The sequence below is a fragment of the Girardinichthys multiradiatus genome, chromosome 3 (genome assembly GCF_021462225.1).
Source record: "Girardinichthys multiradiatus isolate DD_20200921_A chromosome 3, DD_fGirMul_XY1, whole genome shotgun sequence".
NCBI classification, from domain to species: domain Eukaryota; kingdom Metazoa; phylum Chordata; class Actinopteri; order Cyprinodontiformes; family Goodeidae; genus Girardinichthys; species Girardinichthys multiradiatus.
In genome coordinates this window covers 39445895-39461036 of record NC_061796.1, presented here as the reverse complement: position 1 = coordinate 39461036, position 15142 = coordinate 39445895, and the positions used below count along the sequence as shown (strand labels likewise).

General features: G+C 40.4%; 1 protein-coding gene across 1 annotated transcript; it reads right to left on the bottom strand.

Annotated features, from left to right (window-relative positions):
• Positions 1–5131: 5131 nt before the first annotated feature.
• si:dkey-82o10.4 (uncharacterized protein LOC797793 homolog) lies at positions 5132–14796 on the bottom strand. The gene is made up of 5 exons (XM_047361311.1): positions 14263–14796; positions 9793–9864; positions 9523–9649; positions 9213–9357; positions 5132–6411 (listed from the first exon to the last, which is right to left on the bottom strand). Exons 1-5 carry the CDS (start codon positions 14671–14673, stop codon positions 6327–6329), a joined length of 840 nt encoding a protein of 279 aa, XP_047217267.1. The 5' UTR covers positions 14674–14796; the 3' UTR covers positions 5132–6326.
• Positions 14797–15142: the final 346 nt, after the last annotated feature.

Below are 15142 nucleotides of genomic sequence, written 5' to 3'. Positions count from 1 at the left end.
TACGTGTAGAAACATGTTTATTTCTGTTAATCTTGATAATTATGGCTTACAGATAATGAAAACACCAAATTCTGTTTCTCAGAGAATTATATAATAAAAGATCAACAAAAGGGGATTTTTATTACAGAAATATTATGTGATGCCCAACACAATCATTGAGAAAACTGATGATCTGACAGATGTCCAACAGACAGTCACTGACACTCTCTACAAGTAGGGGAAGTCACAAAAGGTCATTTCGAAACAAGCTGGCTGCTCACAGAGGGCTGTATGAATAATGGACTGCAGCTGGAGTTAGTGCTTCAAGAACCTCCACACACAAATGTATCCAACACATGGGCTACAGCTGTCACCTTCCTTGTGAAAATCCACTCTTGAGCTAGAGACAACATCTGAAGCTTCTTACCTGATCCTAGGAGAAAAGGAACTGTTGCTTCCCAGAGACTGGAGAAGGAGTGCTGAGGGACAGAATCCAAGTGTAAAGTTTCCACAATATGTGATGATTTTAGAGCACTTCATGCTTCCCTCCACTGGCAAGCTTTATGAAGATCCCAATTTCCTTTACCATCAGGACTTTTCACCTGCCCACACTGCCAAAAGTCCTAATACCTGCTTTTATATCCATGGTACCACAATATTTAATTAGGCAGAAAACTGGCCCGACCTAAACCCCAAAGAGAATCTATAGAGTATTGTCCAATAGAAGATGAGAGACACCAGATCTAACAATGCACAAGAACTGAAGGCCGCTATTAAAGCAACCTGGGCTTCATGAACACCTTAGCCAAGCCACAGGCCTCAATGCCACACAGTATAAATGCAGTAATTCATGCAAAACGAGCCCTGACCATGTATTGAGTCCTTTGCACTTTTCAACCCAAAAACATCTGGATATTTGATTACATGGTTGCCAGCTCCCCTGCTGATAAAAACACGCAATTTTAAAACACATTCACATTATATTACATTACATTAACCAAATCTCCACTGAGTGAGAAGATTAATCCAATTAAAACGGTTGGATTAATTCAATTAATGATACTGGCTGGCACTCAGCAGTAACTAATCTAAATGCAACAACATTAAACAGAAACTATGAGAAAACATAAGCTTTTGTGTGCTTTGGAGTGATTTACAGGCGTGCTAAATTGTTTAAAGTGTTCTCACCGTATCTGTGCACATATTGACATGAGCCAGGCCAGCCACACTCATTTAATCTCATTATGACACCACAAGACGTTCAGCTAGAACCAAAAAACCCACGCAAACTTAAAGACAACCCTTACTTCTACAGAAAAATTGGACTAATCCTCCACGTCTGTCATTACGCATGAATAAACAAGCTTCTAATGACAGCATCCTTTCTGTTTCTCAGATAGGTTTTTTTCATCATTAATAATGCAGGAGTCAATTTAAAGAATGCAATGACACAAGGCATTTATAAACGGGTCTAATGTGTTGTTTTTAACTGGTGAGGTGCTTCTACCAGATAAGACAGAAGCCAAGGTGGAGATCGTTTGCACTAACAGATGAAATTGTGTTGGAAATCTTTACATATGGAAGGAGACTAATATACCTTCAACGGAAATGTATTTGATGCGCTGCTGATTTTATAAGTTTGCTCCCTTTCAAAGAAATGAACATTCTTTCATTTCATTTCATTTTCTGATTTAAAGAAGCCAGAATTGGATATGTGGTCATGATCAATCAATCAATCAATCAATTGATCAAACATCCATCCAGATTCAATTTCTTCCATTTCAATGTCTACAATAGAAAAAAAAAACTAAAAAGACATTCAGGAAAAGTTTGTGCATCTCCCAAAGGCTGGAATGGGCTGGACCTGTAGCAAGAAGCTGGTTGAGAGGATGACAACTAGTGTCATTATTTGGAAAGAGGAGAAATATTAAATATAAAAATCCATCAATTGGCCATCAGTTGTGGCTCATTGGTAGAGCAGATCTTGCTTTGTGAGATGAGGATGACCATTAAAAAGGTAAAGGGAAACTAGTTTATTGTTGACTTTTTATGATCTGATGGCAGCTGGGACATAAAATTACAGATTTCATTTTCCAGCAGAACTTGGTACCTGCCCACACTCCCAAAAGTACCAATACTTGCTTCAACAACATTGATGTCAATGTCCTTAATTGGCCTGAAAACTGACCTAACCTAAAAACCATAAAAGAATCTAGAAAATCAAGACACCAGAGCCAACAATACACACGAGCTGAAGGTCAACTACTGAGTGTATATGTTGTACAGTACATGGATATACCTTTCAGTCAGCCCACAATTCTGCATTAAACACATGAAATATCTCAGTGTGTAATAATTATATATATGGGCTCCACTTTTTATCAAACTACTGAAATAACTTTGGATATCTTTTGAATATTTTTAATTACTGTGGTGCACCTGTATAATGACGACGACACAGCAGCAGTTAGATTGATACCTATGGTAACTACTTGTCCATCTGTAAAACAAAAAAAAACTTAGGACAAACTGAGAGTTCTGGAAGAAATACTACAGGCTCCTCTTGATCGGAGAAGCCTAGGGGCAATGCCTATTTTTAAATACCTGTGTCTGAAGATATCCAGCGCCCTCAAGTGGGCAACCAACACTTAAAGAAAATAAAGAAAGTCAATGGCTCCTCGTGGCTCGTGTCATGACACCTTTTATCAAAGGATTGTGAGATGGAAAGTATACTACCACCATCTATGAGTGTTGGGTACAGGAATGTTCTGCAGCTGAGAAGAAGCTTCTTCAACATGTGCCTAGATCTGCTCAGAAAATTAACAGCCTCTCTTTCTTGGAAGAGTCAAACAAATTTTTATGACATAATATGAATTTCTCCTTAAAATATGCTTCCTGTACTTTAATATTATTGTAGAAAAATGGCACCATAGCTTTGCCATTTTTCTTTTTAACATGTCAGAAGACAAAGAAATCTAAGTTATTTCTATCTTGCGTTTTTAACAGGTACATCAAAGTTTGACTAGTTTTTATGTCAATGAGGATGTAGTAGAGTACCGCCTGTGGTTTAGTAGTTTATTTAGCCTTAATTGATACCAAAGGTAAGAATTTGTCTAACTCTTTAACCCAGCTGAATCCCAAACACTGAACTATTGGTAGTTCTCAAACAGAATTATTGTAAATTTGTGCAAAAATGCTTTTTGGTTTTATTTTCAAACTTGGCAAGCTACATAAATAAACTGTTAATATTTATTTTAAATTTATGTATCTTCATACACTTTAATGCAAATGTGCAGCAACCTCCACATTTGTTGGCACCCATGGTAAAGATGAAAAAAGGCTTAAGTTAATCTTTTACTGCGGTAACATAGTCTCACAGATTTTTTTAATCCATCCTTTAATCAGAGCAAATTTATTCAGTGGGGAAAAACTCCCAGGAGAAGAAATAAGTGCAACCCTTTATTGGCACCACTTACAATCCCTATTAAATAAATGTACCTGAAGCATTTTTACTTTTACAATGTACTTTTTTATGTTGACACTTAAGGAACATTTAAAACTTGTGTTTTTCTAAAAGTATGACATAACACAAAGACCCATATCTCTTGGCCACACTGCAAAATGGAAAAGACGAGTGAAACCAAGTAAGGAAGATACATGCTGATCTCCTTTAGTCAGGAAATGGCTACAAGAAAATATTTACTGGTCTAAACTGGACCATATCTACAGTCAGAGCAATAATTAAAGCATTTAATGCTGAGAAACTGCAGGGGAACTCACAGATGTCTTCACAGACATCTTCAACATGAGTCAGGTTGTTGTCCCAACGTGCCTCAAAGCCACCACCATCATCCCGGACCTAAGTCATCGCCCACTTGTTTGAACGACCAGTTGCACTCACCCCCAATCCTTATGAAGTGCTTGGGGCTACTCATGCAAAACATCAAGTCTGTCCTTCCCCCCCTGCTCCTCTGACCATCAACGGTGCTGCTGTGGAAAGGTTGAGCACTACCAAGTTCCTTGGACCTATGCTGGTCCAATAACATCACATCACTGTCCAAGAAAGCCTTTCAACACCCCTACTTCCTCTGCAAGCGTAGAAGAGCTAGACCCCCGGCCAATCACGCAGACCCTCTACAGAGGTGCTGTCGAGAGCATCTTTTTCAACTCCATCATGGTGTGGTATGGCGTCTTCTCCGCGTCCTGCTGCAAGACCCTCAAGCTCATCATAAGAGCAGCTGAGAAAATTAGTCAATGCCTTTCTCCCCTCCCTCCTTGCTATATGCTGCACCTGCCTCACCCCATCCACCTGTCACACAGCCTCTTCAGCCTGCTTCCATCAGGTAGGAGACTGCAGAGTACAGGACCAGCAGACTGAAGGACAGCTTCTTCCACCAAGCTGTCAGGATGCTAGTCTCTCTCCCTGCCGCTTGCTTTCTCCTGCCCGCACAATCTTAATTATTAAAATAAGAAGAGATTCTAAATAAAAACCTGGTTGACTATTTACAAAGACTGATAATAGATCATTATTGAGTCTAAAAGCAAATTAATGATCCAGAGCAAATGGCCAAATCAACCCAGAAATGATTGACTCCAGTGGATCACAATAAACAAAATCAACCTTCCTCCATGGCCTTCTCAGCCCCCAGGCATAAATCCTAAAGAAAAAAGCTGAAGAGAAGAAAGGGCATACGACCTAAGGCTCTGGAGCAAACAGAAACGGTCACAGATCTCTCTCTGCTATGCTGCAACCGTTTTATCATTTAGCACGATAATGTAAGGCTTTTAAAACATTTTCAACAGGGGGTGCCAGTACGCATGGGGGGCACTGTGGGAGCTTTGGAAGATCAGGCACCTGCATTACCCACCCTTTACATTGACCACCTTTTCTATATGACATTTCCACATATTTTTATTTGGGTTTTAAGCCTCAGGTAGTTCCAGCCAACATAAGCAGAACTAATGTTTGTGTAATCATCTAGGCCTCCAAACAAACTCTGATGTCCTAAACTCCCTCCTTAAGGCTGTGGCGATATGGGGATCAGAGACTGCAACAAGACAATTTTGCTGATGTAGACAGCAAAAAATATTATTTATGATGAAAGAATGTATGGTAGTGTTCAGGTTTAAATTAAAGCTCACAAGTGTAATATCAAGTTAAGATCAAGCTGTTTATTTATACAAAATAATACAAAACTCAGTGGTCCTGAGTAACATTCTTGACTTTGGTAAAATAGTTTAAACCAAATCAATCAGAATGGAGTAAAATAAAAAGAGAACAACCTCTATTTCATTGGTTTTACCAGCTGTTTTGGAGATTTCATACTTACCATCTGATGAAATGCCAAATGGGTTTTGTGTTTTCTCTTAATAAAGTCATAAAAAAGAACTACTGACAGACCAACCTAAAGGAGTGTAACTGTATGTGGCAACATTTTTAATATCTTAACATTAAAATGTTCTGGAGCAATAAAGGCATCAAGAGAATAGTTCAAATAGGATATGTTTTTTACAGTCATGCTAAAAGCAGGTTACCCATTTTCAATGTTTCATTTGCATAGAAGAACATGAAAGCATGGTCTTGAACAGGTCTTAAAAGTTAGTTAAAAGCAATCACGGATGAACAAAATCTCATATCATACTAATGACGTTATTTGTTATTAGAAAATAAAACCAAAATGCAGAAGAAGTGTGTGAGAAAACACACAATCATCAGTCATCTTGGTTTATTTCTTTTTCAGCCATGTTGAAGATGTGTTAGTGTGTTTGGGATCCCCGTCCTGTTGATCCACTTTGGACCAAATCTCAGCTGTTGGATAGCCTAGACCAGGGGCTTTACAATCCAAAGAGCCATTTATGCCCTTAGAACAATTAAAAACAACTCATAGTATGACCTCTTAAAAAAAAAAAAAAAAAGACTATCTGACAATATCTACTAAATAAAATTTGTTGTCATTTTCTATGAGCATTGCATGTCTGATCTGGGGGGAATTTTCTAGGCAGAGGTCTTGGGCCCTGTCCACACGGAGACGAGCTCAGGTGTATCTATACAAGTATTTTGTCGTTAAGGTGTTGCGTCCAAACGGATCTGGCATTTTGGGAGACAAAAAACTGTATTTTTTTCAAACCGGGTCCCAGAGTGGAATGATTTCACAACGCCGGTTCAATGTGTACATGTGAAACGCATTTTTTGTGAAATGACGTCCTAGCTCCAACCCACATGAGCATCTGAATGCATAAGAGCCACAAGTATTTTCCCCCGTGACTGAAATCTGGTTGCATGTCCTCTCAATGTAAGTTCAGCAGACAGTCCTCCTGTTGCTTCCTGATGATGTTACAAAGTGAAATCATGCAGCCACTTTCCAGTGCCAGTGCCAGACAGTTGTTACCATCCAATCAGGAGAGGTCCCTGTTTTTAGCTCTCCGTGGAATCTGTGAAGATGGAGACAAATATATTTAAAAAGAGCAAAAATTGTTTTCCTCTCCATATTTGGTATTGCCACAGAATACCAATGCATTTTACCTTCAAGCTAAGTTTTGTTTTCAGTTACATCTTAAACATGCAGTGCTTTGGAAATGTAACAATATTTTGCTGTATTTTACTAGATTTGTATGAGATAGATAAAGTAGTGCAGAACTGGAGTGGAGGAAGAATAATGCAGGATTATTACAATTTTTGCAAATAACAAGCTAAAAAGTATGGGATGCATACCAAGACATCGCCGTCCACATAAACTGATATGAGATCATGAGACAGGAACTGAACATTAATCAGAGAAGCAGCCAAGAGGTAACTCTGGAAGAGCTGCAGAGATCCACAGCTCAGGTGGGGGACAACTTTCAGTTGTGTAATCCACAAATGTGGCTGGTCAGAGTTGATAGAAAGATAAAAATACTTGAGACTGGAGCAGAGGTTCACCTTCCAGCAGGACAACTACCCTTAACATACAACCAGCGTTATAATGGAGTGGTTAGGGCAAAGCATATTAATGTGAAGAAAACTGATGCTCACAGATGCTCTCCATCCATGGGTGAAAACTTATGTCTCTAGATGTTAATTAGAGACTTTCCCCAAAAGAACTGTTTTCATTCCACTTCACAATTATGCATGAGGCTGTGTTGTTCTATCACACAACATTCTACAAAAAACCCTCTAAAGTTATTGGTTGTAACAGATTCAAATGTGAAAAAGTTTACAGGACTGTGAATACATTTGCAATGCACTGTAATGAGATTGTGGAAGAAGCTTCCTTATCCAGCTTAACAGTCGGTCTGTTCGCCTTTAGGATAATGCTTGCAGGTAACAGGTTTTCTCAGAGGGGAGCCTGAAACCACAGGGACAACAATCTGCTGAACCAGATCGGTGGTATTAGATAAAACTGCCACACACTATGGGTCCAACAACTAACCTGATTACTGAGGAAGTGCAGAAAGAGGATTTGACCGTAAGCTTCGGCTGTGAACCAATTTCCTCCTGTTTAAGTAGCTGTTTCATAGAAACCAAACCAAATCCTGCACCTTTTATCTCACAAACTTGAGTACACCCTTCACATTTTTGTAAATATTTTATTAAAACTTTTTCACAGGAAAACACCTGAGATATAACACTATCATACAATGTAAAGTAGTTAGTGTACAGCTTGTATAACAATGTAAATTTGCTATCCCCTCAAAATAACTCAAACCTCTGGCAACAAAAGTGAGTACGCTCCTAAGGGAAAATGTCTAAATTGTTCCCAAAGTGTATATACGTAGATTGTGTGGCCACCATTGTTGCCTTAACAGTCTTGGGAATGGAGTTCACTAGAACTTCACAGGTTGCCACTGGAATCCTTTTACACTCCTCCATGACGACATCAAGGAGCTGGTGGATGTTAGAGACCTTGCCCTCCTCCACCTTCTTTTTGAAGATGCCCCACGGTCGCTCAATAAGGTTTAGGTCTGGAGACATGTTTGACCAGTCCAGCACCTTTACTCTCTGTTTCTTCAGCAAGGCAGAGGTTGTCTTGGAGGCGTGCTTGGTGTCGTTATCATGTTGGAAAACTGCCCTGCAGCCCAGTATCAGAAGGGAGGGGATCATGCTCGGCTTCAGTGTGTCGCAGTACATGTTGGCATTCATGGTCCCTTGAATGAACTGTAGCTCTCCACAGCCAGCAGCACTCATGTGGCCCCAAACCATGACAGTCACACCACCTTGCTGGACTGTAAGCAGGACACATGAGCCTTTGAACTCATCACCTGGTTGACGCCACCCACTGCCTGACACCATCTGAACCACATAGGTTTATCTTGGTCTCATCAGACCAGAGGATATGGTTCCATTAAACAATTCCCTTAGTCTGCTTGTCTCCAGTATACTGTTTCGGGGCTTTCGTATGAATCATCTTTTGTAGAGGTTTCCTTGCATGCAGACCAATTTGATGCAGTGTGCAGTGTGTTGTCTGAGCACTGACAGGCTGAAACCCCACCCCTTCAACCTCTGCCGTGATCCTTGCAGCACTCATACGTCTATTTTCAAAACACAACCTCTGGATATGACTCTGAGCACGTGCACTCAACTTCTATGGTCGATCATGGCGAGTCTGTTCTGAGTGGAACCTGTCCTGTTGAACCGCTGTATGGTCTTGGCCACCGTGGTGCAGCTCAGTTTCAGGGTGTTGGCAATCTCCTGATAGCCTCAACCATCTTTATTAAGAGCATCTTTTCCAGATCCTCAGAGTTCTTTGCCATGGGGTACCATGTTGAACGTCCAGTGAACAGTATGAGAGTGATAACACCAAATTTAACACACCTGCTCCCCATTCACACCTGAGACCTTGTAACACTAACGAGTCACATGACACTGGGGAGGGAAAATGGCTAATTGGGCCCAATTTGGACATTTTCACTTAGGGGTGTACTCACTTTTATTGTTTAGACGCTAATGACTATGTTGAGTTATTTTGAGGGGACAGCAAATCTACACAGTTATACAAGCTACACACTGATTACTTTACGTCGTATCAAAGTGTGATATATTGAGTGTTGTCCCATGAAAAGATATAACAAAATATATAGAAAAATGTGAGAGGTTTACTCTCTTTTGTGAGATACTGTAAGCTATATCATATCCTACCAAGTACTGCATCCAAGTAACCACACATGGATACTGTGATTTGATTTACTGTACAGGTCAAATCTTTCCTAAGGAGAGCGTTGCTCCACATTTCACACAGGTTGAGTCGAGCACTCACTCATAAACAGCGGTTGCCAGTTTCTTCTGTGGGCTCCCGTCTTCACTAGAGGCCACCTTGAAGATTTTGGTGCCCTCTGGGTCATCAGGGCCCTCATGTGACGACAGGACCCAAAATCTTATAGCGACGAAGCAGAACGTCCTACCTGCAAGGACAGCGAGGGGATTTAGGGTGAGCATTGCTTTGCTCCGGCAGCAGCAGAGATTGTGTAAAGAGGTTTAAAGAATCGTACGCATTCAAGATGAACACTTTTAAATTCAGCTTCCAGCTCTGAAGTTGAGAGGAACAGTTTCTGCTCAGCAGAACTCACCGTGCTTATCAAAGACCACCGAGATGTCCTCCAGTAGCACAAATATGATGTCCTCCATGTTGACAGCAAGCTGCCTCCTCTGAGCCTTAGTGAGAAGCTTGCACTTCTCCTCCACATATTCCCTCATCTTCAGAAAGAAAAGAGGAGACGTTTGGGATTTGTTAAAATGAAATGTTTCTATCATTTGTTCATTTGACTAAACCTGAACCTGAGACCCATCGGCGCTGTTCTGCTAGTGAGGCCATCTTGAGTCAAAAGTTATTGTGTTACCTCATCGGTCAAGACCCCTTTCAGTTCATGGTATCTCCCTCTGGACATCTTGCTGGAAACATGGACCAAAGCCTGGAATGGAGGAGGAGAAACAAAAGAAGGCATGCTTTTATGTCATTATTTTACTGTGAATTTCTTTCTTTTTTTTTTTATTTGGTCATTACTGTTTACTATTTAAATGTCACGTTGTTATACAGCGCCTTCTGATAAATAAACTTTACTTAGAACTGCAGAGTATTAGAAAAACTTGCATTCGCCATTTTATTGTTCAATTTTGCAATGACTATATCAACTGTATGGAGCCCGGCAAGTGTTAGAGGTAAAAAACAAAAAACAAAGCCGGTGGAAATCCATGCTCCTGCCTTACTAAACCGTGCACTCAGTCTTGCAAGCCATGCGCACAGATTACTCTGTGACATCTGTCGAGTTTGGACGCATGGCCCACATCTGCGAAAAAAGGTTCAGTTGATCTGTTGATCTATTGTCAAATATAAACTTAAAGCAGTGCCATGTTTTAATCAGCACACTGTACAGCTTGCAATAGGACTATTTTGTTACACTGAGATATTTCGACAGATGTCACTCAGTAATCCGAGAGCACTGTTTAGTAAAGCATGATTTCCACGTTGTTGGGGTTGTTTTTTATTTTTAACCGCTGACAATTGCTGGTCTCCGTACAACTGAGATTGACCCACATTTCTTCTTTGTTATCATAGCGATTCCCCACAGCTCTCCGTGGGCTTTACCTTCTAAATTATATATCACTTTATATGTGTAATCATATATGAAATCTAAAAGCTCAGCTCTATTTGAATGAGTGGCTGGATTTCTGCACGTGTGACGCTCTTTGTAGTGAGACTCTAAATTCAAAAACATTTCCTCTCAGGCTGGTATTCATGGGTGAAACTAAATAATCATAAACTGTTGGATTTGTTTTGGTTATTTATCACTAGTGCTGGGCCATATGGAAAAAACCATATATCACAATATAGACTATTTTATATCACAATAACGATATATATCACGATATAGCCCCAATTTTTCTGTTATTCTCCGAAAAATATGACAAAATAATATCATTGCTTACTCTTTTCCAACTTTATGTTAAAGTGACATTATACGGAGCCCGCGAGGGGACATGGGGGATTTTGTTTTTCTTTTGCGTCCCCACGCAATACTTTTGCGTTCGCTCGCAAAACTTGTTAATCGCCTTGATAAAGCTGTGCATTTTGGAACAGCAGCACAGATGACAAACTGCTCACAAAACAAACAGCACTGATATGTCATTGATATGGTTTATGTGTCATATGCAGGTTAACATGCAGTCAACAATGCGATTAAATGCTTAAGATAAGAAGAACCGTTCAACTCATGATCAACAAAAGCACAAATGGCGTGCAAAAAAAAGTACACATCATGCAGCAGCAATAAGCAAATAAAGTGTCACAGATGTGGTTTCGTGCAGTTTTATTGTCCAGAGTTCAGTAGTTTGACAGCTTGTGGATAAAAACTGTCTTTAAGTCTGATTGAAGATCCTTTTATTTAAGGCAGATTTCAAAATAAAACTCAATAAATCTCAAAAACGGATGTAGTGTTTGTTTTATTTGTGCAGTTATCTAGTTTGGAAACTCTCCCCGCAAAGTATTGCGAGAAAAAAAAATTCTCCCATGTCCCCTCGCGGGGCTCCGTAACATTTAACTGAACTGTCACAGATGAGAAAAATACATTTTAGTGCAGCAATATATGTGTATTAAATGACAACAGATGAGGCAGAGGTAGAGCTGCAGTAGCAGCTTCTTGAACCCAAAATGTAGACGTACCCCCCATTTTTGGTAAAAGAGTTTCTTCTTGGGCTGCCTGCGTACCTGTCTCTGTTTGTTGCAACCCCGGGTTTGAGACTTCTGCCTCTGGTGCCTCCATCTTTCATTACTCATGAGTTAAATAACGTAAAGCGTGTTTTTATTCTTGTTTATCACATATACAGGTCCTTCTCAAAAAATTAGCATATTGTGATAAAGTTCATTATTTTCTATAATGTAATGATGAAAATTTAACATTCATATATTTTAGATTCATTGCACACTAACTGAAATATTTAAGGTCTTTTATTGTCTTAATACAGATGATTTTGGCATACAGCTCATGAAAACCCAAAATTCCTATCTCACAAAATTGGCATATTTCATCCAACCAATACAAGAAAAGTGCTTTTAATACAAAAAACGTCAACCTTCAAATAATCATGTACAGTTATGCACTCAATACTTGGTCGGGAATCCTTTTGCAGAAATGACTGCTTCAATGCGGCGTGGCATGGAGGCAATCAGCCTGTGGCACTGCTGAGGTCTTATGGAGGCCCAGGATGCTTCGATAGCGGCCTTTAGCTCATCCAGTGTTGGGTCTTGAGTCTCTCAACGTTCTCTTCACAATATCCCACAGATTCTCTATGGGGTTCAGGTCAGGAGAGTTGGCAGGCCAATTGAGCACAGTGATACCATGGTCAATAAACCATTTACCAGTGGTTTTGGCACTGTGAGCAGGTGCCAGGTCGTGCTGAAAAATGAAATCTTCATCTCCATAAAGCTTTTCAGCAGATAGAAGCATGAAGTGCTCCAAAATCTCCTGATAGCTAGCTGCATTGACCCTGCCCTTGATAAAACACAGTGGACCAACACCAGCAGCTGACACGGCACCCCAGACCATCACTGACTGTGGGTACTTGACACTGGACTTCTGGCATTTTGGCATTTCCTTCTCCCCAGTCTTCCTCCAGACTCTGGTACCTTGATTTCCGAATGACATGCAGAATTTGCTTTCATCCGAAAAAAGTACTTTGGACCACTGAGCAACAGTCCAGTGCTGCTTCTCTGTAGCCCAGGTCTGGGGAATGCGGCACCTGTAGCCCATTTCCTGCACACGCCTGTGCACGGTGGCTCTGGATGTTTCTACTCCAGACTCAGTCCACTGGTTCTGCAGGTCCCCCAAGGTCTGGAATCGGCCCTTCTCCACAATCTTCTTCAGGGTCCGGTCACCTCTTCTCGTTGTGCAGCGTTTTCTGCCACACTTTTTCCTTCCCACAGACTTCCCACTGAGGTGCCTTGATACAGCACTCTGGGAACAGCCTATTTGTTCAGAAATTTCTTTCTGTGTCTTACCCTCTTGCTTGAGGGTGTCAATAGTGGCCTTCTGGACAGCAGTCAGGTCGGCAGTCTTACCCATGATTGGGGTTTTGAGTGATGAACCAAGCTGGGAGTTTTAAAGGCCTCAGGAATCTTTTGCAGGTGTTTAGATTTAACTCGTTGATTCAGATGATTAGGTTCATAGCTCGTTTAGAGACCCTTTTAATAATATGCTAATTTTGTGAGATAGGAATTTTGGGTTTTCATGAGCTGTATGCCACAATCATCTGTATTAAGACAATAAAAGACCTGAAATATTTCAGTTAGTGTGCAATGAATCTAAAATATATGAATGTTAAATTTTCATCATGACATTATGGAAAATAATGAACTTTATCACAATATGCTAATTTTTTGAGAAGGACCTGTATAAACTGAGTGTATGCAAAGTGAAAACACTAATACATTCATCGTAGCCTATTTTATGAAATATTTGCTTGAATAATTGATAAAATTATGTTAGAAACGAGAGAAGTAGCACAATAGACACTTTTCTATTTTATCCACGATATGTATTTTCTTATCGCCCTGCACTATTTATCACTGTGTAATTACAGAATTTTATTTCACAAGTCCACAAAGGAAAAAAAGATATTAGGAAATTATTAGATGACATTGTTAAATATTACGATGATGATACCTCCCTCCATACAAAGCAATACTCTCTCTGACTCCTCAGACACAGTCAATTGTCATCCCTCACCTTTTAAATAAAATAGCCAACAAATACTGCCTTCCACAGTTATTTGCAATAACAACAATGCATGGACCGATATTGTCATGAAAATATATTTGTGGCATACGGTGCAACTCCATGCTTTAGCCAAGCATTTTAATGGAAAGTTGAGTGGAAGGAAAAAAGTGTTGAAATGTTTTTTTTTTTTTTTTATTCGGTCAGGGTTTGCATTAGCTGTACAGCTAATGAACAGAAATAAACAATTGTAATATATTAATTTTTAAAGAATCGATCAAGTTTATTTTCTTTTCAGCTGGATTTGTGAAATAAACTTTTTTGATGACATAATGTGCATAACTGCACCTGTATGCTCAACGGTCATCATTGACATATCTGCTGGTGAAGCAGTATAATGAAAAAGCTTTAGAAATAAAAAAGCATTATGAAAAAGCATTGTTGGTACAGTTAACCTTTATTGTGTGGTTTTGTTTTACACAGACATATTTGAGCAACTCTACATCTACCTTGTATGACTTCTTCTAATTCCGTCGTTTATTCCAAAATTAAGAGTCGAAGTTATCAGTGTTTATGGTATTTATGAGTCTGGTTGTTTACCTGCTTCACTCCTCTGTGAAACTCTGCAGAGTTTATGTCCACTTCAAAGTAAAGGTCGACCAGGAACGTTATGAATTTACACCTGATCCAGGTGAGTGGGTCTGGGTTGCCGACAACAGAGATGTGGGGCTGGGAACCGGGGTTCCCCGGCGGCTCCTCGGCTCCAGCCTGGGAGCTGAACAGTCTGCATCTTTCCCCGGCAATGAACCTCCGCCTGGAGCCTCTCTGCCCGGGTTCCGCGCTGAGAGGACGGCCGGACACCGCACACAAACACGCCCACTGTTGCCACCGGTGCAGCAGCCCTACCGCCGGCTGTTTGCAGCAGATCAAGCCGCTGTCTCCGGTCTGAACCCCAGCTGCGCTGGAAGCGAGGCGGGGGATCCGTGCAGCGAGGCCGGCGATCCGCTGCATCAGAGCGGGGAGGTAGCGACTGGACCAAGGGTCGGGTCACACACTGCATCCACCGGTTCTAGAGCAAATGGTAACCTTATGCAATTCACCCCATGTTTTACCCACAATGCTTTTAGTCAACATGACGTGCACTCTCACAGCTGCTGCATTTGGGTACTGTAGGAAACTGCAACTATGTAGAAACTTGTCTCCCACCTTGAAGAAGACAACCTCTGTGTCTGTCTGAAACATATTTGGACTTGGTTACATCAACTTATTAATACGGAGAAATTCAAAAAATAAATATTCAATAGAGCCTGATGAACATACCTTTTACAAAATGTCTGGAAAAAATGATAAAAAAGTAATTTCTTGTGAAGAATAAATGTGGACACCCCCACATTTATTCCTACTTAAAAAGCTACACTCACACACACTCACACACAGCCAGGTGTATCATAGTACATGATTAGGAAATTGTTACTCAGCA